Below are 26,250 nucleotides of genomic sequence, written 5' to 3' on the forward strand. Positions count from 1 at the left end.
GACCTGAGGAGAGGATGTGGGTACCGGTATCTGGCGTTAATGCCAGTCGTTTGGTGAAAGCTTTTCACAGGTCTCATCCGGATAAGGTCAGTCCTGGGTGCCCGAAGGTCACCCGTAGAAGGGAGGGTACTGTCACGGACGTACCGAGACATACAGACGTCTCCGCAACAGTGATTGTCAGGAGATCTTTGAGACTGGCAATACGTGGTTTGATTTGACATGTTTACCTTGTGGATCAATAGGCATCTGTGTTGTTTCTGGTACTGGCCACATCCTTAACCTCCAGGTGTTGCTATTGTGGTCATTTAACTTTCCCTATTTATAGTTGTTTCTCCCACAATGCTAGGCCGTTTATAGCTTCAGTTGGACCTGTGGATAGCTGGTGTTTGGATCATGGCTGAGTTCCTGTTGCTGCCATAGCTTCTTGGAAGTTAAGTGTTACCTTTCCTTTTTGTATTTTATTTTGACTTTTCTGTGGGTTGCATTTCCTTGTTGTTTTGTATTAGGCCTCAGGGAGACTCCTGTTCATCCTTCCTATTGGAGGAACAGGTTATCTCATTCCTGTCATTAGTACCAGGGTCCTTTAGGGTTAGATAGGGCATTAGGTATTCCTGTGTATGAACTTGCCTACCTTTGGGGTCTGTTCATACTGGTAGTTAGTCAGGGCTTTGGTTAGGGTTTTCAGTAGGTGGTGTCTATCTTCCTTCCCTAGTTTTCAAGCCTTATTTCCTTTCCCCTTTCTTTCCTATGTTCGGTGTGGGGTTTCCCTCTAACATTAAAGCGTGACACAGGGACAGTTAATATACTGGCAGAAGTTCCCATAGGGAGATAGGAGATGTAGGCAGGCATCATAGTTTGACCACTGAGGGATACATCTCCATCATTTTATTTGTTAACATTCGCTAACATGGGAGTCCTCTGCTCCTCCTCACCCCTACAACTTCGAATGGAGCAAGTGCATGCATGCTGCCAATCCTTTCTGACTCTATAGCATTGACAGAAACATGCAAAATCATGTTTTTGGTGCACCTAAGGCACTTTGTCTCAAGATAAGATTATTTTATTTTGTAAAATGTATATTTAATATATGCCAAATAATATAAGGCAATGTAACGTCATCTAATATTACTGATGCAAATCTGTAGGCTTCTAGGATTGTCATAGTTTTCCACATACATCGGATAGGTAATCTAAGACATTTTCCTTCAAGGACCAATAAAGGACCAATAAATCTGTTTTAATGAGGACAGTTTTTCCATGCCAATAAGGATTAAAGCCTATGTAATTCTATCATGGTATGCAAACATTTTTAGATACTTGGCATTACATCTACATTCTAGAGCAGTACATGGAGGGTGAGAAGAGTGACAGGTGATGATTAAAACTAACATTTTGTAAACAGTATTGACCTCACAACTGCTTAGAAAATGCAAACAAAACTGGGAAGACATTTGGTAGAACTGACTACACATACAGAATAAACCATGGACATCACTAACCCCTTGAATACTTACTGTTGCAAAGTTGCAAAGTTAAAAGTTTGAGAGTGACTTTCAATCATTTATCTTTTCTAATGATGTGCATAAATCAATGGTACAGGCAAATATACAGTAACAAACTTTGTAATATATCTTATCAGAGAAAAATGCCTTGTTCTTCACTTATCAGCAGTTTTTTTGCTCCATAAATATTAAAATATATATATTTTTTAAATAATAATATTTTTTTTCCCCAAAGGTTGTTACTTTTTAAAAAGTATTTAAACATAACAAAAATCTATAAGAATTTGATATCATTGTTATCATACTGACCCTGAAAATGAAGTTAACATGTCAGCTTTAAGGGTGTATTAGACTCCAGATTTTCAGGCAGATGATCGCTAATGAGCGTTCCTTTTAGCGATCATCTGGAAGTCTAAGGCCCCTTGCAGACAAGCGTTCCTCCGGCAGCGAGTCCGCATCACAGCACCCGGCGAGTCACTTAGCATTATATTGAGGAAGAAGTCAGTACATTTTGGGACTTCGAAACGCGTCTGGGAGGAACCTGGACCCCATAATACCACCACTTTGGCGTACGCAAGAACATCTTCACCTTTATCTCCTCATCAATAACCTTCTAAGAGACTGACTCGTCCCATACAGAAACTTGTGCTCATTAACTTCCTGGAGTGATACAGTTCCATTCCCAGCTTGATCGGAGCTAGTGAGGATTCGAGCACAAGGGACGCTGAAGGAGCGGTGATCAAACGAACAAGCCGCACTATGATGCTGGAGGTAAGGGAATAAGATAGCTCGATAATAGGTGGGACGCCACCTAGAGCTAAAACTCCAGAATTACTCAAAATAACGATAAGCCTATGAGCTGCTACATAAGAACTATTTGACTCTTCCAGCCGTTCGAACCAATAAACAAATCGAAAAGTGTATAAGTACATCATATTACCGAGAATCGACGATTATAGTAATCACATTTTTGGTGATTATTTAATTGAGAACTTTGCTTCAGGTGAATTATCGATAATTAGATTTCTTTGTGGTGGATACACCTAGCACTTATATGCTGTCTGACCTATGTGACAACCAGTTAAATTCCTACCTCAAGTGAATTTTATCTTCATCGTCATTTTTGTGATGTTTTATCCATTTGTTTGTTAATTTCTATGCAATTTACGTATCTTCTATACAATTTACGTATACTCGCTGCGGGAGGAAGCTCGTCTGCAAGGGGTCTAATACTGCCTCCAAATACCCAATAAATTAGCTCATTCATCGGACAATTGTGATTTTTCAGCATGTTTAAAAATCACAATGGTGCCGGCCGCAGATAGCGCTGTGTAAAAGAGATCTGCAACCACCACACTGGTCCCCTGCATGGGGATGAGCGATGGCATAGTGATCACCCCATAAGTTTCACCCACAGATCCCCCATAAGTGTCACCCACAGATCCCCCATAAGTGTCACCCACAGATCCCCCATAAGTGTCACCCACAGATCCCCCATAAGTGTCACCCACAGATCCCCCATAACAGTGCGTCACCCAGAGATCCCCCATAACAGTGCCATCCACAGATCCACCATAACAGTGCCACCCACAGACCACAATTAGTTCAAAACCCACCAAAAGCACACCTTTTGGTTCAAAATATTTTTTTTCTTATTTTCCTCCTCAAAAACCTAGGTGCGTCTTATGGGCCGGTGCGTCTTATAGGGCGAAAAATACGCTAACCCTTACAGTTCTGGAATGTGTTGGATAACACTGACAGCATTATGTCAGTGTTATCCAACACATTCCAGAACTGTAAGGGTTACATAGCATCATAAATCAGTATAATGCTATGTGACCCCAGTCAGCGCTTGCAGGTCAAGCTTTCAGAGCTAGTTATTACTTACATTATTACAAAAAACAGTAATAATTTAATGCAGTGACAATAATTTATGATAATAAAGAGTGGACACATAGTCCTACAGATACAACCGGCCCTTTGAGGGTGACCAAACTGCTGATGCGGCCCCCGATGAATTTGAGTTTGACACCCCTGCTCTATACATTTATTTTCATCCTAGCAGTCTCCATGAAATACAGATGACACACGGAGGGCAAAAAAACGGACACGGATTCCTCAAGAACATCTTTATGAATGAACGGATGACTATCTTATCACAGATGTCGTCATTGACATGGATGTTTAACTGAAGCTAACTAGTACTTTTATATTTTGATAGGCCTCCATATGTAGTCCAGGAGCCTTTAATATGTACTAAAAGTGTATGTTACAAAGTGATTTACTGTTCCTAGAAGGGTCACCTGAATATAAGGTATCACAGGGTATCATGTTGCTGGTACATCTGGTTCCTAATGCCAGGTCCATCTGGTCTCACCTTTAGGGGTATAGCCCCATGCAGCGACTGCAACGTGGTCGAGAAACCCACTCACAATCAAACGTATTTTATGTAACCCTTAATTATTACAATGATCCAGCCTCACAAGTGTGCAAAGAACTGGGTGTATCTGTTTAATGATAGACTGACCTTGTTCTAAATTTCTTCTTGGTAGTTGCGGTTTCCATTTGAAGTTTACGCTTGTTTTGCTCAGACTCCTCTTCTTCCCTGTGGACATATCTAATAGTCTTCTCCATCTCAGACACAGACTTCTCAAGGTATCTAGAAAACAAGAAGGATGTCTGTCTGCTCTGTAGTTTCAAATTTTAATTCAGTGTATAGCCATATATGTGTTAATACTATAGGGTCCATATTGTCCTCAGAAGTAAAGTCGTCACACAGTAAACATCTGCATTTTGCTAAAAGTATGATTTATTGATAAAATATACACATTAATTTGTATTTGACTTTACAAAAAAAAAAAAATTGTCTTTACTAAATCATTAATTACTCCTTGGCTGGCTGCTAGGTGTGTTTTATGCCTCACACCCACTGGATGAGGCTTGACAATAATAATAGTGAGAGATGCCAATATGTCTACTAGCTTATAAGGGCAGATGCTAAATGATTAAGTGGGTCGAACAGGGATGTGACCATTAATGAATATTCATAATGATCCTTTTTAAGATACACAGCTGTAATTAAAGAATATCAAGGGATTATACACAGGAGTATGTGACATTAGTAATATCATAAGTGATAGCCAGCCAAGGACAGAAGTTGTCAAACTAACCTGATTTATGAAGAGATGAGCAGAAGTCTGTAAGGTGCGGCAGCTTTGGATATATTGGACTTTTGGACTTTGCAAAGGTGTTTGACACTGTCCCTCATAATGGGTAAAATAGGGTCTATATTTTGCAACTGGGTTGTAAACTGAATTAAGGATCGTATCCCAAGATTGCAGATAAATGATTCTTAAGGTACCTTTACACATACTGATAACTGCGGATTATCAGGAAAGGATCAAACATTTGTATTAACACCCACTCCTGATAACCGGTCTGTTTGAAGGGACTTCCCATTACAGGATGATGCTCCAGGGGCGTAGCTATAGGGTAAGCAGGGGAAGCGGCTGCTTTGGGGCCCAAACCCACAAGGGACCCCCTCAGGAGGAAGACAAAGATTTTATTGTCAGGGTTGCTTCAAAGGTATTATACAATGACATTATATACAGACGCACTGTAGGAAATGGCGGGCCTCATCTGACAGTGAGGGTGGCACAAAAGTTGGGAGTTGCAAAGAAGTTGCTGGGGGGCCCCGTTCAAAAATTTTCTATGGGGCCCAGTAAGTTGTAGTTATGCCACTATGATGCACGTTCATTGGGTGAAAGCATTGTTGGGGCACAACCAAAACCATTGTTTCTGGGCAGCAGACTGTTATGTGTAAAGAGAGATCTGCTGCCCAGAAACTAAGAATCTATTTGGGGAAAAGTGATCACTGTAGCCATTGCTTATCCTCATACAGTGGAGGTGATTGCTGCATGTAAAAGCAGCTCTCGCCTCCTCACAAGAAAGCAATTGTGATGCATGAATGAATGCTTTGCAATATCAGTCAGTGTAAAGGGGCATTTAATCTGAATGATGCCAAGTTAGAAATAGTGCATTCCGAGGTTCAGTGTTGGATCGACTATTTTCCAACTTATTTATTAATGATAAATAATGGGATTAATAGTTTCAATTTTTGTACACTACATAAGGCTTCTATTGTTTTCCTTTGTGTCGATTTGGTCATCTCATCATTAAAGGGGTATCCCCATGTTAGACATTGGCATTTCCAGTGGATATGTCATATGTATTTAATAGATGTGGGTCCCACCTTTGGGACCTGCAGCCATCTCGTGAAACTGGGAGTAGCAGGAGAGGACTGGATTGGTAGGTATGCTTTTGCACGGTTCCCTCTGTTTACTTCTATGAAAGTCATAGAAACAGCCCAGTATGGCTTGCAGGATGGGGTTTTAGGAAGATAGGTGGAGACTCAGAGGTGGGATATGCAATTACGTGTAACCACCCTTTCACTCCTGACATCAGAAGAAATATGTGAATATTTAGATAGGGTAACAAGTCAACATACAACTTTACAGTACTTTGTTCCACTGACAGGTCTATGCAAATCATATCAAGTAATAATTAAATATGATTGTCTATCTATTCAGTGTGATTGCCAACTGTCTCCTACACCTCTATGTGGTAATTGCTTGGTGTCTATTTTATATTCCTTAGGATGAAATAAATCTGTCTGTGGTATCACTAGCTGGCATGGTATCTTAGCTTTACATATTCTTTTGCTTGGGTACCAGTTCAAACACAGCCCTTTTTAGCTTTTTTTGCTTACTAGTGGAATTCAGTTTGATATATTACTCGGAGTGAATGGTTTGTTACATGGTCGATAAACAGAATCCATCCGTCTTTCCCTAATGTGTTGCCTTTTCCCCTCTTGAATTGACTGTAGTATGCATCTACATTTGCAATGTTCTCCTAATACATTCTTACATTCAGTAAGCAGTACTACAAAATACTAGCTACTTCTATTCCTTAGCTTGTATCTATGTTTGCGTCTTTCAGTTTATGTATACATATTAAACTCCCCACAGTTTAACAAACTACGGTAATTTATTATTTTCTAGATCCTTAGAATTATCACTATAAAGAGACAATGTACGGATGTATAAACCAAAAAATATATAAAACTAAAATAATATTGAAAAGTGATTACTCACGATTATTGCTGTAGCTGTTCGAGAACGTGTTGCTCAGAAAGAATAACCACAGTCCCCTATCTCGGCTGGTGACATCAGAGGGACACTTAAAAAAGGGGCTGATTATAAGCAATATAAAAATAGCTGCTCTTTGAGAGATGAACCTTGTAAACTATGATCCCAAACAATCTCTGGTTTACTTTCAACAAAAGTCTCAGTACATAGTGCATCTTCTATTTTGTACCAGGATGAGAGAATACACTATGGGTATATAAATATACTAGAGATTAAGATGGATTTAAGAAAGGACATTGGGAGGGAGTTGGATTAAGTTCTGGACACTGACATTTAAAAAGAACAAAGATTAAACTATCTCATTTAATTAAAGTTATGGTTGAACCTCAAAATGTTCTCCCATCTATTTAAACAGCTGTATATAGATGCATAGTATGTCACCATGATATGTTACTATAGAACTATTTATGTATAGTAAGGCACATACATTTATGAATACTTCATAAACAATGCACCATTCCATTGTTAGAGATGTTATCTGGGAATTTGATATTGATGACCTATCTTTAGGCACCCTGGCAGCTACTCTTACCAGAACTCCGGTCAGTGCTGCAGTCTCTTCACAGCTCACCAAGCACAGTGCCGTACATTGTATAGTGGCTGTGCTTGGTATTGCTGTTCTGCCCCATTCACTTGATTGGGATCGAGCTGTGTCTAAGACACATGACCAATGTATGTTGATGTCACTGGCCTAGGAAGAGACTTAAAGGCTATGTACACCTTCGGAGGCAATTTTTTTAATGATTCCATTTTACTCATTTTTGGCTAAAAATATTTTTTTCAATTGGTCTTTATTAAGAATATTGAGCTGTTCTGTCACAAAGGGTTAACAGTTTTTTCTATCTGTGTGACTGGTCTTTTCACTTTCACTTTGTGCTGGTCATCTAATAAACCTATAATGAGCTATAATGAGTGTTTAGGAGTTCAGAAAGCAGAGGTAAGGAGTCCGTTAGCTCCTGGTCTGACGAAAAAAATCCAAAGGGTTCTCCTATTAGGATTCAATATTTTTAATAAAGAACAATTAAAAAAATATTTTTAGCTCAAAATGAGTATGATGCAATAAGAAAAATGCCCACAAAGGTGTACATAGCCCTTAAGTGCTCACAGAGCACTGCAGCCTCTTCTTACACCTGATCCAACCCTCGGGATCTCCTCTGATAGCATGCTGATGATCTATCCTAAAGAAATATCCTAAATATCACATTTCTAGATAACCGCTTTATGTACAAACAAAAAATCACCCCACTATGTAATGTTGAATGTGTGGGTGAGTGACAGAGATTAACCCTTTAAGGGGTTGCCCCAAGGATAGACCATCACCATCTGATGAGCAGGGGTCCAACATACCTGGTGATCAGCTGTTCTGCTGTAGCTCCAGCACTGCAGAAGTCTACACCAGAACTACATACCATAACTCTGTCAGTTGAGCAGTGGATAAAGCTGGTTACTGCAGCACTGTTTCCATGTTCAGCCCTTTGGTGAAGTCAAGGGCCGCACTTAAAGCTTCCACGAAAGGTCCTATTGACTGCCTCTAGTTTAACGCGTATATTTTTGCATAGAAGGTACAATTGTGACATCCTGTAGTATGTCACTAAATTCCTGTTTCCCCACTACAACATGTCAGGTGCATATTTATTGTCATCTTGTGTAATCTAACATTGCATTTCCCTGTATATGTATTTTTCCAGGCCTGTTTGATATATCATGCTGTAATTTCCATGTGCACCAGAAGGTGGCAGCAATGTATTCAGCAGACCTTAGCCAGTTTAGTATATCTAGGCTGGAATAGTTCATTCCAGTCTAGTCTCCCCTGTGTGAGCAGAAGTGGGCTGTTCCCATGTCCTGTCTCATGAGGAGGAGAAGGAAGTTAAGTTAGTGTACCAGCCACCCCTGCCAGGGGTAGGCTGTGTTAATAGGAGCTCCCAGTTACAGGGATCCCAACCTAGGATCCAGCCACTCCTCCCAGTCTGAGCCCTTCAGCCTCGACTGTGGACAACCAAGCAACACCTCCAGAACTACAGATCTCCAGGAAGAATCATTCCCTGCGAGCAGTCCTGTGAGTACTTATCCAGAGTCCAGGAGAAGCCAAATTCCTCCTCAGCTAGTCAGGCCCGTACTAAGCAGAAGACACACAGAGCAGAAGATAAATACCTGCCACATTCTCCAGGCATATAGTATAGGAGCGGAAGAGATATTAATCCCTGCCATACATTGCCTATACCTGCTGGGACCTAAAGACTTTTGCTGTAACTCGTATGGCTTTCTGTTGCCATTCAGTAAAGACAAGTTGGATTATATTTCAAGTCTGGATCTCATTTACTGCTACCAAAGTTCCTCAATTACTCCTATTAACAACACTAAATTTATTGCAAGTGAGCCAGGATCCAGGAGTCCAGCCGTACCAAGGTAGGAGACACCGTTGACACTACCATATCTGCTATACAGAGACATGATCCCCCTCTGGCATTCCTCACCTGGTACGTGAGCTATAACATCTTAAAGGGCCCTGCTACAGTACCTGCGCAAGCTGCAATTGGCGTCACAAACTACTCATAAACGTTTACACCTATCTATCCTGACCCACTGCATTGTACCAGTGTCCTGCTCATTGCACAATACTTTCATCTAAGAGATGGATTTCAGAGCCTCCATGATGCTTTGCAGTTAACACTTATGAGCACTCAGCTATGCAGCTGTTACTACTCTAGGCTTGTCTTTCTTTCAGACCCTAAGACAAGAAGTAGATTTGTGACAGCTGCCATTGGCATATTAGTTTTTACAGATCTAATTTCTTTGTTCCTACTTTTCTCTCAGTTCTCCCTGGCAGCAAGTCAAGGTGAAACAACTCACCCCTTGTCATTGCTCTCACTATGCTTGGTATTGTCTCATTGGTTTCAGCCAGATTTGTAGGGCTTTCACTGATTGAGATAATTTACTCAGCTGTTTCTGTATCACCCCTTCACTATAATGGCATCATTTAAACATGCCTGCCTCTCTCTCAGGAGAAGCTTGACCACACCTGGTCTATGGAACTGCCAGGATTCAAAAGGTCAGGCCCTCTCCAATCAGAAATACTGTATATAATAGGGGGCGCAGAAACAATATACGGATCAGAGGTTTACCTGAGCCTGATATAGAGGAAAATCTGTACGACACATTGGGAGATCTATTCAATATCATACTGAACTCACAGTCCCCCTTGGTCATCAAGTTGGATCGAGCACACAGAGCATTACGCCCCAAAAAACTCCTCTGCGCAACCCCGAGATGTAATCTGTTGTGTGCATGATTTTCAACTTGAAGAATCCATCATGGCTAAAGCCAGGTTGCTATGGTCCATTAAATTCCATGGTTCAGTTATACAACTATATCAAGACCTCTCCTGGCTGACACAGAGCGTTGCATTCCCTTTTGCTTTGTCTGAGGGATAAGAAAATACCATACCAATGGTGATATCCCTTTGCATTAATAGTCTCAAAGAATGGAAAAACATCTATCCTGAGACCACATGCAGACTTGCCAGTATTTTGTTCAGCCCTGGACATTTCTGCCCCCCCCCCATTGATGATTGGGAAGTTCCTGCCCACCTGAAACATCTGCAGATGAGAAGAATCTCATCAACTGCCTCCTATCGGAAGTCGCCACAAGGAATAGCGGCACTGAAGTCTACACAGACTGCCTCACTACCAACACAGTTTGATATAGTTTGATAATGTTTTTTTTCTTTTATCTTTTTTTTGCTCTTCCATATACTTTCCATTTTGGAGGGCGTTCAGTCAGGCTCCTACGACAGGGATTCATCCTCTTGCCCTTTTCCTCTCCCTCATCTCTGACACGAGTGAGGAAGAGCGACGGGGTTACCTTAGAAATGTTTGGTGCATCCTATTGACCCCTATCTGGGTACAGGTACCCAATGATTGGATAGTTCCATTGTTCATTGCTATATGTTTGCAATCGTGTGTGTTCCCCCTTCACTTATGTGCTTTCCTCCCACCTCTCCCATTCATAGGGCTTGCTAGCAATACGTGGTTGACGCATGGTTGGCTCCCTTGTTCTGAGTTCTCCTGGAAGAACACTTGTCACGCACTTTATAGCAAGTATAACACTTTTTCTACACTGATAAGATGATTAAATGTGTTTCATTGAATGTTAAAGGCCCCAATTCAAATACTAAACAGAGATTGGCCTTAAACGAATGTCGCTCTCAGAAAGTGTCCGCTATTCTTGCAGGAGACTCACTTTGACAGCAGTGGTTCTTTTAAGTTTGCAACTAGAGAGTTTTTTCTGCATCATCGGACAGAAAGGTTGCAGGGGTGGCCATCCTACTATCTGCAAGTTGTCCCTTACAGGTTGAGTCATGCATCACAGATATAGATGGTAGATATGTTATCCTTAAAAAAATCTTTCAGAGTAATCCACTTATAATGTGTAATCTATATGCTCCAAACTCTGCACAAATTTCTTTCTTAAAGAGGACCTTTCACCTAAAAAAAAAATTTAAACTAAGACTATAGCGTTACTTACATGCCCCCATGATTTCTTGAACGTTAATTCTTTTTTCATTCTGTGCCCCCGTTTGTCCGCTATGCCCCCCGGAATAATTCCCACCGTTTATGCTAATGAGCCAGCCTCAAATGGGCTGGCTTTAAAAGTTCTCCCGGGTGACAGCCTAATGCTCTCCCCCAGCAGATGATATCAGAAGGGTCTGACCACGGCTCTGTCCCCATTGAATACACCTACACGTTCAGCCGATCCGAACATGTGTATGGCCGAGCGATCTTCTGGAATGTGTTTGGCTGCCTTTAGAACTGTTGTGCCTCTCCATTGTAAGCTGTTATAGATGAAATAAATGATAGATGAAATCGCTCCAGTTCTCTGAAGTCTCGCGAGAACTGGAGCGTCTTCTCCCTGGCTAAGAGCGGAGCGCGCTGATTGGATGCGCTCCATGCCAGGGAGAAGATGGAAGGCACGCCCGCGAGAACTTTTAAAGCCAGCCCATTTGAGGCTGACTCATTAGCATAAACGGTGGGAATTATTCCGGGGGGCATAGCGGACAAATGGGGGCACAGAATGAAAAAAGAATTAACGTTCAAGAAATCATGGGGGCATGTAAGTAACGCTATAGTCTTAGTTTAATTTTTTTTTTTAGGCGAAAGGTCCTCTTTCAACAAGGTATTTTTGGAACTTACCCACTACCTTCCAGAACTACCTTCCAGCCGCATTATTAGTAGGGGTGACTTTAATGTCTATTTTTCTGAGCACTTAGATAGAATGTCCCTTAGTGGGGCTAAAGTATCAGATTCTCAATGTTGGCTCTCGCGTCTGTTTAGATGCTTGATCTGAAAGTTCGCATTGTATGATCTTTGGAGAATAAATTACCCCACATCTAGATCTTCTACTCTAAACCTCATAGTACGCATACACGTATTGATTATTTTTTTGGGTAATATGCCCATTCTTAGAATGTTGAGTGAAGCAGAGGTGGGTAGTATCACATGGTCTGATCATGTTCCATTTTCATTAAAACGGCCAGCAACTCTGTGAAATGGCTTTTTTTTTAAACGGAAAAATTACTCTTGTACTCGAGACAACGCTGGGGTAATAAGGCGCATACGATTTCTAGCACGTCAGTTACGCGACTCTAATGTTACAGGGACGACAACAGCTTTGAAGAGGGCTGTGTACTGGCTAGTACACACTGTGATACCTTTTGGCGCAAAACCACGATAGCACATGTCGTCTTTTTTTATAAATATTTATTTGTTCAGATGACAACGCGTTTCGGAGTAAAAACACTCCTTTATCAAGTCTAAAAGAAACAGTAGTATGTGAAGTGATGGTATCAGGGGATAATACATAAGAATAAAACATATCGAAAGAACAAAATATATACATATATATATATATATATATATATATATACATATATATATATATATACATATATATATATATACATACATACACACACATGGGTGTGTGAATGACAATAAAAGTGGATCATAACAATGATGGATCAGATAGAGGTAAAATTTGCGGTATAAAATACGGTAAAACATTTTTTTTTTATAAAAACGCGAAGGGCAGCTGTGGTTGAAGCGGTGGCCTAGGTACAGCGAGGACGGATGGACTAATACAATGTAATGCATAATAAATTAAGGGTAGAGAATATATTGAGAATAAACTGAAATAAAGCTGTAATATTGGATGTGACTGTGGGTGCAACACCCACAAATGTACTTTTGTTTGAGCGATGATACGTATATATACACGCATATACACACATAAACACACACACACCTGCATGTGAAAATGGGAAGCAAACTAAACCATCTAGATACTTAAATGCACATGTACAGTAGTGAATGTGATGGTGTATGTGGGTGGTTGGGGAAGGGGATGGGGGGAAAGAAGATGGAGGCAATTACCTTATGGGCCTGGCAGACACGATTGGCAGGGCTGGTCCAATTGCTAAAGTTGAAATAAGGGGAAAGACATTAATATCCAGACAATTAATATTGGTTCAAATGACCAGATTCAGTGGGATCAGATTCAGTGGGATAGTGGTCCGCTTGTTACCTGGTGCCTGGTCCTGTCCTTGTGTAGCGCGGCTTGCCATGTGCGTGCAGGCACGCGCTTTAAGAGCCGAACGGGGGGGGAGGAGGTGTGGCAGTGTGCCGGCATGTGATTGGAGGATGCGAGGAGGCGGGGGGCGGGGCTGATCGCGGACTGCTGCGGCGGAGTTCCTTAGTGTCTGTGCGCTCTGGGGAAGGTGTGGCAGCTTGCTGACGGATGATTGGTGGGGGCAGTTACCTGGGGGCGGAGCTGTTCTCGGGCTGCTGTGATGAACTGTGTTGATGTCAGTGCGCTGGTGTTGTTGCGCTGATGTCGGCGGTTAGGTGCTGATGTCGGGGAATAGGGTGTGTGGCTGTAGGCTGTATGCATGGGATCAGTAGTGTGGGAGGTGGGTGAAAACCTGGGTGGGCAAAAATTAGGGTGAGATGAGGTTGATTATGGGGGCAACAAGAGGTTAATGAGGTGTGGTGGTCAATGGTGGGTGACGATGGTGATGATGATAAAGGCACCTTGTTATTAATGATGATTGTTGTAGTGGTGGTATGGGGGATTGGTTGATGTGACTGGATGGTTGATAATCAATGTGTGATGGTGTAGGTGATGGTGTATGGTGATGTTGAGGGTGATGGACCGATTTGCGTACTCACCTGTGTATGTGTATATGTGTGTGTGTGCGTGCAAGTGGACTATGGTATGAATGGATTGGGTAACTAGATGAAATTGTAAAATTGGAAAGTTATAATATTAATACCTATATACGCGCATGTTAATACATACATATACACAAGCAACTGCACGCTAATGTTAATGTGAGTGTGATTGGTATTGTTTTTGGAATGTGTGTTTTTTGACTGGAGGGGGGTTTTTCGGCTATTAGAAGCAGTTGCTTTCGAGGGATTCGTTAAGACCATACGGCTCTATTGTCTGTAGTTTGAATATCCAAAACATTTCTTTTCTTCGTAATTTTTGGTACCGGTTGGTACAGGTGGTCGGGATTTGCTCTATTGGTGTTATTGAGAGATCCACAGGATTTTTGTTATGGCAATTGAGAAAATGTCGCGAGACTCCGTGTTTTATGAAGCCGTTAGTGATATTCCACCGGTGTTTGTTTGTTCTCTCTCTGAGAGTCATGGTAGTGCGGCCTATATATTGTAATCCGCAGGTGCATTCAAGCAAATAGATGACATAGGAGGACGAGCAGTTTAGGAAATTTTCGATTTTGAATTGTTCTCCGGTGACATTGCTAGTGAAATTGGTGACCCGGGAGGAGATGTTATCGCAGCATTTGCATCGGCGGTGTCCGCACTTAAAGCTTCCAAGGACTTGGGGGAACATGGTTGCCGTAGATGGTTTGTGTGTCTTTTGGGACCGTAAACGACTGGGGGCGATCAGATTCTTGAGGGTTTGTGCTCTTCTGAAAGTTATTTGGGGTTTTGATTGGATATGTTTTTTTAGGAACGGATCTGCTTGTAGGATGGGCCAGTGTTTTGAAAAAATATTGCGCAAGACATTATGGTTGGTGTTAAATGTGGTGGTGAAGGAGGTTTGATATTTCTTGGTGGTTTTTGAACCGACCTCTTCAGTTTTTGAGGATAAGCAATTTTCTTGTGTGTATCCTTGTGTTCGCTTGAGGGCTGCCTTAATGACTCCACTGGGGTACCCTTTGTTTAAGAATCTCCTTTCAATGATTTGGCTTTGTTGTTTGAAGTCTTCGTCATTAGTGCAGTTCCTCCGGTACCACCAATAGAGCAAATCCCGACCACCTGTACCAACCGGTACCAAAAATTACGAAGAAAAGAAATGTTTTGGATATTCAAACTACAGACAATAGAGCCGTATGGTCTTAACGAATCCCTCGAAAGCAACTGCTTCTAATAGCCGAAAACCCCCCCTCCGTCAAAAAACACACATTCCAAAAACAATACCAATCACACTCACATTAACATTAGCGTGCAGTTGCTTGTGTATGTGTATGTATTAACATGCGCGTATATAGGTATTAATATTATAACTTTCCAAATTTACAATTTCATCTAGTTACCCAATCCATTCATACCATTGTCCACTTGCACGCACACACACACATATACACATACACAGGTGAGTACGCAAATCGGTCCATCACCCTCAACATCACCATACACCATCATCTACACCATCACACATTGATTATCAACCATCCAGTCGCATCAACCAATCCCCCATACCACCACTACAACAATCATCATTAATAACAAAGGTGCCTTTATCATCATCACCATCGTCACCCACCATTGACCACCACACCTCATTAACCTCTTGTTGCCCCCATAATCAACCTCATCTCACCCTAATTTTTGCCCACCCAGGTTTTCACCCACCTCCCACACTACTGATCCCATGCATACAGCCTACAGCCACACACCCTATTCCCCGACATCAGCACCTAACCGCCGACATCAGCGCAACAACACCAGCGCACTGACATCAACACAGTTCATCACAGCAGCCCGAGAACAGCTCCGCCCCCAGGTAACTGCCCCCACCAATCATCCGTCAGCAAGCTGCCACACCTTCCCCAGAGCGCACAGACACTAAGGAACTCCGCCGCAGCAGTCCGCGATCAGCCCCGCCCCCCGCCTCCTCGCATCCTCCAATCACATGCCGGCACACTGCCACACCTCCTCCCCCCCGTTCGGCTCTTAAAGCGCGCGCCTGCACGCACATGGCAAGCCGCGCTACACAAGGACAGGACCAGGCACCAGGTAACAAGCGGACCACTATCCCACTGAATCTGATCCCACTGAATCTGGTCATTTGAACCAATATTAATTGTCTGGATATTAATGTCTTTCCCCTTATTTCAACTTTAGCAATTGGACCAGCCCTGCCAATCGTGTCTGCCCGGCCCATAAGGTAATTGCCTCCATCTTCTTTCCCCCCATCCCCTTCCCCCACCACCCACATACACCATCACATTCACTACTGTACATGTGCATTTAAGTATCTAGATGGTTTAGTTTGCTTCCCATTTTCACATGCAGGTGTGTGTGTGTTTATGTGTGTATATGCGTGTATATATACGTATCATCGCTCAAACAAAAGTACATTTGTGGGTGTTGCACCCACAGTCACATCCAATATTACAGCTTTATTTCAGTTTATTCTCAATATATTCTCTACCCTTAATTTATTATGCATTACATTGTATTAGTCCATCCGTCCTCTCTGTACCTAGGCCACCGCTTCAACCACAGCTGCCCTTCGCGTTTTTAAAAAAAAAATTGTTTTACCGTATTTTATACCGCAAATTTTACCACTATCTGATCCATCATTGTTATGATCCACTTTTATTGTCATTCACACACCCATGTGTGTGTATGGATGTATATATATATATATGTATATATATATATATATGTATATATATATATATATATATATATATATATATGTATATATTTTGTTCTTTCAATATGTTTTATTCTTATGGATTATCCCCTGATACCATCACTTCACATACTACTGTTTCTTTTAGACTTGATAAAGGAGTGTTTTTACTCCGAAATGCGTTGTCATCTGAACAAATAAATATTTATAAAAAAAGACGACATGTGCTATCGTGGTTTTGCGCCAAAAGGTATCACAGTGTGTACTAGCCAGTACACAGCCCTCTTCTAGCATTCTACATCACTCCTCTGGAGTACTGGCGACTCCAAGGATTGAGAAAGATACCGGCAGCATACCTCATCCAGATCGGATTTTTATCCCCCGCCTTTGCAAGTGTTGTGCTGACACAAGCACAAACACCAGAAGGTGAGTGGAACTACTGACACAATACTCTATCTAACACTATCCACCAGAAACTACTACCCTATGAGCGCCTTGTTTCCCGTTTATCTCGCCAAATTAGCCGACAACAGCTTTGAGACAGTCAGATGGGAGTATGGTATACGACCCTAAGATTATCTCAAATCTATTCCAAAAGTTTTATGCTTCTCTCTATTCCCTCCCGCATCAAGGGCCTTCTGATCAGGTGGAGAATAGGAATTTATTCACCACCTTCTTGAACCAATGCAACCTACCTAAGGTATTAAAAGAGGCTTTAGCTTCCCTTAACGCTCAGATTACAGTTGAGGAGATTCAAGAGGTGATAAAACATCTTCCTAACAGCAAAGCTCCCGGACCAGATGGTTTACCTTACCTTTCCTACAAAACGTTCTCTGCTACTCTTGAATCGTATATGTTAGCACTATTCAATTTATTCCTGCAAGGCTCACCAATACCCCCCACAATTTTACATTCTTACAAACCAGTTATCCCAAAACCGGGTAAAGATCCATTGGATTGTTCACGCTACTACCCTATTGCTCTTCTTAATTCCGATTTAAAAATCGATACCAAAATTCTTGCTAACATATTGGCTTCCTCAATTTATATATAAGGATCAAGTGGGCTTTGTGATCGGCCGTCAAGGTGGGGACAATACAAGGAGAACCATAAGACTTAATAGATATTATTAGTAAGCAAAATCATCAAGCCTTGTTGTTAAGCCTTGATGCAGAAAAAGCATTTGATCGCTTGAATTGGCCCTTTATGTTCTCTACTAGTGATGAGCGGCAGGGGCAATATTCGAATTCGTGATATTTCGCAAATATTTTGTAGAATATTTGTCATATATTTATGAATTCGAGATTATATTCTTGATTTCGAAAATCGGCAATGTATTATTTGTGTAATGCGCGCGAAAAACCGGTGTGGGGTAGGCAACTTTTCTTTTGGTTGCTAGGGATGTTGCTAAGCTGTGACAAAGCCTTCTCATTAGCCCACAAGCTAGAAGAAGGGAGGGATGATCACCTGATATGTACTGTGTTAAAAAACAAAACAAAAAAACGAATATACGTCATTATGCATATATAGCACTATATTATAAATATTCGCAAATTCTCGAAGTGCCGATATTTGCGAAAAAAAATTGCTTTTCGAATATTTGCGCTCAACACTATTCTCTACCTTTGGTATTATAGGCCCCTTCCTTGGAGCGCTTCGAACACTCTACCTCCAACCTACTGCCACCATCAAAATGACTGATGCTCAATCTGATATAATCCATATTCAGAACGGCACATGTCAGTAATGCCCGCTGTATCCTCTCCTTTTTATGCTATGTATTGAACCCCTTGCTGCAGCCATTAGATCTCACCCTGATATACATGGGGTCACAGTTAATCACGTGAAATGTAAACTTTATTTGCAGACGACATACTCCTTAGGCTACTTTCACACCTGCGTTAGGTGCGGATCCGTCTGGTATCTGTCCAGACTGATCCGCACCTATAATGCAAACGCTTGTATCCGTTCAGAACGAATCCGTTTGCATTATTCTTTTAAAAAAAAGTCTAAGTCAAAACTGATCCGTCCTGACTTACATTGAAAGTCAATGGGGGACAGATCCGTTTTCAATTGCACCATATTGTGTCAGTGAAAACGGATCCGTCCCCATTGACTTACATTTTAAGTCAGGGCGGATCCCTTTGGCTCCGCATCGCCAGCATTTTGGTGTTCGCATCCAGAGCGGAATGGAGGCGGAACAGAGCCAAACTGATGCATTCTGAACTGCATTGGGGCTGAACTGATCCGTTTTGAACCGTTGGTGAGAGCCCTGAAACGGATCTCACAAACGGAATTCAAAACGCCAGTGTGAAAGTAGCCTTACACTGAAAGACCTACATGTCACTCTTCCAAATCTCTTTCAGCTGCTGGAGAGATATAGTGGGTTATCAGGCTATCAAGTCAACACTACTAAAACTGAAGCTCTGCCACTAAACATCCCATCAGATAGACTATCCATATTTAAGACCAATTTCCATTTCCACTGTAATGAAAAGACTTTAGGGTATTTAGGAGTTAAATTAACTCAGGCATATTCTTCAATATAGACCTATAATTTTCCCCCTCTTTTTCAAGAACTTAAAATTCTTATGAATAAATGTATGTCCTTACCAATCTCTTTATTTGGCTGTATAGCCACGGTTAAAATGTCCATTCTGCCTAAATCATTATATTTACTGGAAACTCTCCCGGTTCCTATACCGGGAAAAGAAGTACAAGCCCTCCAATCCTCCATTCTAAAGTTCATAGGGAACGGGAAAAGGCATAGAATAGCATGTAGCGCTTATACAGCCCTGAAGTCACAAGGGGGGCTGGCGGTTCCTGATGTCACCAGATATTACTGGGCTAAACACCTTAGGCGCCTTCCAGCAAGGTCCAACCTTTATGCGTACTCCAGGTGGATGGAAATAGAAAAATTATGGATTGCACCAGTGCATCCTAACTCATTATTGTGGTTCCAGACACTGCTCACACCGATCCCTAAATTACTAGGATCAATGTCTCTCACATATAATATCTGGAAGACATGTATGCGGAGATTCTCCCTAGTATCTGATAGGTCCTCTATGACTTCGTTCTTATGTAATCCATTGTTCCAGCCTGGTTTGCAACCCATCTTCTTGGGGCCTTGGTTCTCTAAGAGGATATTTCGCTTTGCAGATATAGTAGACTATAAAACCTTAAAACTTTTACCATTCAATACCCTCAAATTCAAATTTCTATTGCCAGAATCTTCTAGCTATCAGTACCTACATAATACAACACCTGCTTACTAGTCAGTTTAACTCTTCCCAGGTCTCCACCCCAACACAATTTGAAAAATAATGAAATCTTTTAGATTCGACCAGGAGACTCATTTCAGAAATTTATGTCATTCTATCATCCTCGTCCTCTCCCGCATCTACAAGGCACTCATATACAGGTCCTTCTAAAAAAATTAGCATATTGTGATAAAGTTCATTATTTTCTGTAATGTACTGATAAACATTAGACTTTCATATATTTTTGATTCATTACACACCAACTGAAGTAGTTCAAGCCTTTTATTGTTTTAATATTGATGATTTTGGCATACAGCTCATGAAAACCCAAATTTCCTATCTAAAAAAATTAGCATATTTCATCCGACCAATAAAAGAAAAGTGTTTTTAATACAAAAAAAGTCAACCTTCAAATAATTATGTTCAGTTATGCACTCAATACTTGGTCGGGAATCCTTTTGCAGAAATGTCTGCTTCAATGCGGCGTGGCATGGAGGCAATCAGCCTGTGGCACTGCTGAGGTGTTATGGAGGCCCAGGATGCTTCGATAGCGGCCTTAAGCTCATCCAGAGTGTTGGATCTTGCGTCTCTCAACTTTCTCTTCCCAATATCCCACAGATTCTCTATGGGGTTCAGGTCAGGAGAGTTGGCAGGCCAATTGAGCACAGTAATACCATGGTCAGTAAACCATTTACCAGTGGTTTTGGCACTGTGAGCAGGTGACAGGTCGGCTGAAAAATGAAATCTTCATCTCCATAAAGCTTTTCAGCAGATAGAAGCATGAAGTGCTCCAAAATCTCCTGATAGCTAGATGCATTGACCCTGCCCTTGATAAAACACAGTGGACCAACACCAGCAGCTGACATGGCACCCCAGACCATCACTGACTGTGGGTACTTGACACTGGACTTCAGGCATTTTGGCATTTCCCTCTCCCCAGTCTTCCTCCAGACTCTGGCACCTTGATTTCCGAATGACATGCAAAATTTGCTTTCATTCGAAAAAAGTACTTTGGACCACTGAGCAACAGTCCAGTGCTGCTTCTCTGTAGCCCAGGTCAGGCGCTTCTGCCGCTGTTTCTGGTTCAAAAGTGGCTTGACCTGGGGAATGCGGCACCTGTAGCCCATTTCCTGCACACGCCTGTACACGGTGGCTCTGGATGTTTCTACTCCAGACTCAGTCCACTGCTTCCGCAGGTCCCCCAAGGTCTGGAATCGGTCCTTCTCCACAATCTTCCTCAGGGTCCGGTCACCTCTTCTCGTTGTGCAGCGTTTTCTGCCACACTTTTTCCTTCCCACAGACTTCCCACTGAGGTGCCTTGATACAGCACTCTGGGAACAGCCTATTCGTTCAGAAATTTCTTTCTGTGTCTTACCCTCTTGCTTGAGGGTGTCAATGATGGCCTTCTGGACAGCAGTCAGGTCGGCAGTCTTACCCATGATTGCGGTTTTGAGTAATGAACCAGGCTGGGAGTTTTCAAAAGCCTCAGGAATCTTTTGCAGGTGTTTAGAGTTAATTAGTTGATTCAGATGATTAGGTTAATAGCTCGTTTAGAGAACCTTTTCATGATATGCTAATTTTTATTTTAGATAGGAATTTGGGGTTTTCATGCGCTGTATGCCAAAATCATCAATATTAAAACAATAAAAGGCTTGAACTACTTCAGTTGGTGTGTAATGAATCTAAAATATATGAAAGTCTAATGTTTATCAGTACATTACAGAAAATAATGAACTTTATCACAATATGCTAATTTTTTTAGAAGGACCTGTATGTCCAAATGGGAAACACTTCTAGAACATAGCATCTCCTCAGATGAGTGTAAATTAATTTGGAAAAGAGCCGCATTGACCTCTACCTGTATTACTTATAGAGAGAACTCATACAAAATATTGATATTTTGGTACCATACCCACAAATTACTAAAGCACCTGGATCCCAAAATATCGTACAGGTGTTGGAGGTGTTGGAGGTGTGGGACAGGAGTGGGATCTCATATATATTTTTTGGGGGAATTCCCCTTGATACGCCCATTCTGGAGAACAACTCAGGATATCCTTCTCCAACTGTTAGTGTCACGGTCCCTCAGGTGACTGATGTCGTGAAATCAAGGAGATTGGCTAAGCATGGAGGAATCTAACAGCCTCCTTGATTTCTCTTGATTCAGTGTTGATAGGGTTAATGACCACTTCCATTTTGTCAGCTGTTGCTCAGTGGTCATCACTTCTACCCTTTATAGTCTCACCCCACCCTTCTGACTATGCGGTTGATAGCTTCATTTTGGTTTGGCTGAGCTGGTGTGAGATCCTATCTGGTGTTCCTGTTCTTCCATCTCTACAGAAGTTAAAGGGATTCTGTCACCTCCCCTAAGGCAAAAAACGATTTAAAACCAGCCATGCAGCACAGCTTACCTGGATTAGGCTGTGCTGTTCAATCTTGAAATCCGTCCAGCAGTTAGTTCAAAAAACGAGTTTGATCAATGAGGAAATGCGTCCTGAAGGTGCCCAGAGGGGCGTTTTTTTCTTCTGAGAGAGCCCAGTCCCGCCCCTTTTTCAGTGCCCAGCCCGCCTTCCTTTTACTTCCTAACCGCCGCCCCCAGCCTGCCACAGCCTCTCCTGCCTCTCCTCCCCCTCCCTCTTGCCGAACGAAGTCTCGCACAGGCGCAGTACCCACTGAGGGCTGCGCCTGTGCGATCATCAGGAGACTGAGGGCGGCAGCTTCATCTTCGTCACTGGGCATGCGCCGAGCCCAGTGACGTCCGATGCTCGCTCTTCCCTGCTGACTGAGGGAAGAGCGAGCATCGGACGTCACTGGGCTCGGCGCATGCCCAGTGACGAAGATGAAGCTGCCGCCCTCAGTCTCCTGATGATCGCACAGGCGCAGCCCTCAGTGGGTACTGCGCCTGTGCGAGACTTCGTTCGGCAAGAGGGAGGGGGAGGAGAGGCAGGAGAGGCTGTGGCAGGCTGGGGGCGGCGGTTAGGAAGTAAAAGGAAGGCGGGCTGGGCACTGAAAAAGGGGCGGGACTGGGCTCTCTCAGAAGAAAAAAACGCCCCTCTGGGCACCTTCAGGACGCATTTCCTCATTGATCAAACTCGTTTTTTGAACTAACTGCTGGACGGATTTCAAGATTGAACAGCACAGCCTAATCCAGGTAAGCTGTGCTGCATGGCTGGTTTTAAATCGTTTTTTGCCTTAGGGGAGGTGACAGAATCCCTTTAAGTGTCACGTTTGTATTTGTTATATTCCCTGTTGTTGTATCTTGGCCTGAGACAGAGACTTCCATTTGCCCATCTGGGGAGGAATGGGTTGTCTCTGGTCCTATACTTTTTTTTTAAATCCTTTATTATTTTCTGGAACAAATATACAAATTCTCATATCAACCAGTTAAAATTTACAAATATACTTTATACAAGTTAATACACTTGTTCCTTTTAACCCACCACATTCCTTTTGTTTCCCTGCTGCGGGATCCGTCCGCATTTTAATATCTACCTTGATTTCTGTTTCCAAAAATTCCAGTATAAGGGATCTTGGGAGCCTGAAGCAAGTAAGGGAGCCTGCCCCCTCAGGGAGCCATCACTCCAATTTCCCTGCCACTCTTCTATAGGCCTCAATAGTGTCTAGCCGAGCTCTCCATTCATAAAAACTAGGGCTATTTTTCGTACCCCAATCTTTAATTATCAAGGTCTTTGCCACCATAAAACCTTCCATGCTAACTCGTAATTGGTAGGGGGTCAGCTCAGAGCGGGGGAAAAGACCCAATATTGCCTGCGTAAAACTTTGCTTCAATTTGATCTTATATCTTTTATATAATTCCTCATAAATACTAGTCTAAAACCCACGCACTTCTGGACAATTCCATAGTAAGTGACCTAACTCCGCATTTTCTGATGAACATTTCCAACACAAGTCCTTCTCTTCCTCATATATCTTGGCGAGGAAGGAGGGGGAGTAGTATAGGCGGTGAACAATCTTGAACTGTATCAATCTGTATTTCTGAGAGATCGATACTTTTTTTATGTTTTGATATACCATATCTCTGGTCCTATACTTATTCCTGGGCCTTATATGGAAATCAGGGCCTAGGTATACTGCTTATGAATATTCCTACCTTTACAGTCTATTCATATTGATAGGTAGTCAGGGCTCGGATTAGGGTTGTCTAGGAGGTGACCTGTTTCTTCCCTAGTTTCCAGGCCCAGTTACTGTTCCCCTTCCCTCCTGTGTTCAGAGTGGAGTCCCCTCACTTATTACTGAATATGCCACCTGTGTCTTTAAAAAAATATATCCGTTACTATTTATACTACAGATACTGACGGCGGCCAGACACCTTTTGGCCAGCTTTTGGAAGAGAACAGATCCCCAACCCAACTAGATTGTATAACCAGTGTTATGGACATTAGGAAGATGGAACATCTTACAGCCCTCATGTCCAGCAGATTGAACGATTTGATCGAGCCTGGCAGTTATGGGATGAATATATAGAAGCACGTACCTAGGGAATAAATTATCCCTTTCCTAGCTTACCCCTCCCTTGTGTGTCTTGTCTCGTCTTAGTCATAAGGTGTTTGCCCCTTTATATTTGCTCATTCTTCGTTAAAGGATAAGTATGTCATTGATTGTACTATCAATACTTTATTGATTCGCTAAATTGATACCACATTTTATAGTTATGTGGAGTTATAGTTAAGTTGTTGGACATCTATCTAACCTAATGTATATGTTAAGCCACCCTTAGTAAGTGGTCAATTGTTCTTCACTTGATTTAATCTTGCTGACATTTTTTTTTACTTTTAATCATTTTTATTTAATGTTTTCAGCAAATTTACATTACATACACCATCTGTTCATTTGTAGATAGCAAGGTTGAATGCATAGATAGTCATAGATGGTGATACAGCAGGTATAATAATATTTGAACTAAATAAAGTGTATCAAATTAAAACAAAATTAAATATTGCCAAAACATAGCAGTAATCTCAGATTTTACTCAGATGTTTCTAAATTGCCAAGTCATGTGGTTGATTCAGGTTCTGGGACATAGTCAATAGCCAGGTCCCCCATTAGTGAGTAAACTTATCCACATTATGTTCCCTGTAGGCCATTATTTTCTCATATGTACAGTCATTGTGTACTCTGGCTAAGATTTCGGCTTTCGTAGGGATGTTGGCAGATTTCCAATACCTGGTGATTGCCAGTTTCGTTGCCAAGAACAGGTGAGCCACTGGGACTCTGCTCTGAGCCGGTATGGTGTATATACCCCTGAAAAAGAGAGCCCAATGTACAGATTTCTGAATAGTGATCCCACAGAATCTGGAGGCCACTTTGAATATTTCTGACTATATCTGTAGCACCAAGGGGCACATCCAAAGGACATGTAGCAAGGTACCAGTATTTCCACACCCACGCCAGCAAAGATGTTAAGTGCTGGGGTAGATTCTGCTCAGTTTATCAGGGTTATAATACCATCTTAAACATGTCTTGATAGCAGCCTCATATAGAGAGGTGCTACAGAGGGTTGCAGAAATAAATTTAAATGTTGCTAACCAATCTACGTCAGATGTATTCCCCTGTAGTTCTCTATCCCATGCTAGGAGTGGGGCGGTTTTAGAGAAAGTGGATTTAGAGCTTAAGGCTACATATAATGGTCTGATGCCCACCTTACAATTGGGCCGTGACGGGGAGGTCCAGAGACGGGGAGGTCCAGAGATATGCGATGCTGAACTCTCCCTATTGAATGCCAGAGATGTCTGAGTGGAGTCTAATAGCCTGAGCTAGGGGTTCCATTGCTAATATGAAAATCAAGGCACCCTTGTCGAGTGCCATTTGTTAAAGGGAATGACAAAGACAAAAAATCTCTCCCAAGCACATTTTTCCCAACACAAAGAAGGCAAACGACCAGATTAAGCGGTCAACCGCCTTCTCTGCATCGAAGGTCACCAATAATGTCCCATCACCCCTACGGTTAATATAGTCCACTAGGTTCAAGGCCCGATGGGTCTATGATTTGTCTCCCCTTAACAAATCCCATTTGGTCAGCATTTATTAGGAGTTGTAGGATGTTTGATAATCTAGTTGCTAGAATCTTGGCATAGATTTTTAAATCTGTATTTAATAGGGAAATAAGTCAAAAATTCTGGGGTCTATCTGGGGGTTTGCCAGGTTTTGGTAGGGCGACTATAGTAGCTGACAGCATCTCATCTGGAAAAGACCCATCTAGAAATGCCATGCTGTATACCTGTAGTAGGCAGGGTAAAACTTAGTCTTGAAAAGTTTTGTAGTATATGTTAGACAAGCCATCAGGGCCCGGGGACTTATGCAGGTGGAGGGAGG

The 26,250-nt window shown here is 42.0% G+C and overlaps 1 protein-coding gene across 1 annotated transcript in view; it reads right to left on the minus strand.

Annotated features, from left to right (window-relative positions):
• MYOM3 (myomesin 3) overlaps nucleotides 1-6,815 on the minus strand; it is a 151,091-nt gene extending 144,276 nt beyond the window's left edge. Inside the window, exons 1-2 of the mRNA XM_044286798.1 lie at nucleotides 6,656-6,815; nucleotides 4,030-4,161 (exon numbers count right to left, since the gene is read on the minus strand). Of these exons, the coding sequence (XP_044142733.1) occupies nucleotides 4,030-4,136 (107 nt within the window). The 5' untranslated portion in view covers nucleotides 4,137-4,161; nucleotides 6,656-6,815. The remainder of the gene's footprint in view (nucleotides 1-4,029; nucleotides 4,162-6,655) is intronic.
• Nucleotides 6,816-26,250: the final 19,435 nt, after the last annotated feature.

The sequence above is a fragment of the Bufo gargarizans genome, chromosome 3 (genome assembly GCF_014858855.1).
Source record: "Bufo gargarizans isolate SCDJY-AF-19 chromosome 3, ASM1485885v1, whole genome shotgun sequence".
Classification (NCBI taxonomy): domain Eukaryota; kingdom Metazoa; phylum Chordata; class Amphibia; order Anura; family Bufonidae; genus Bufo; species Bufo gargarizans.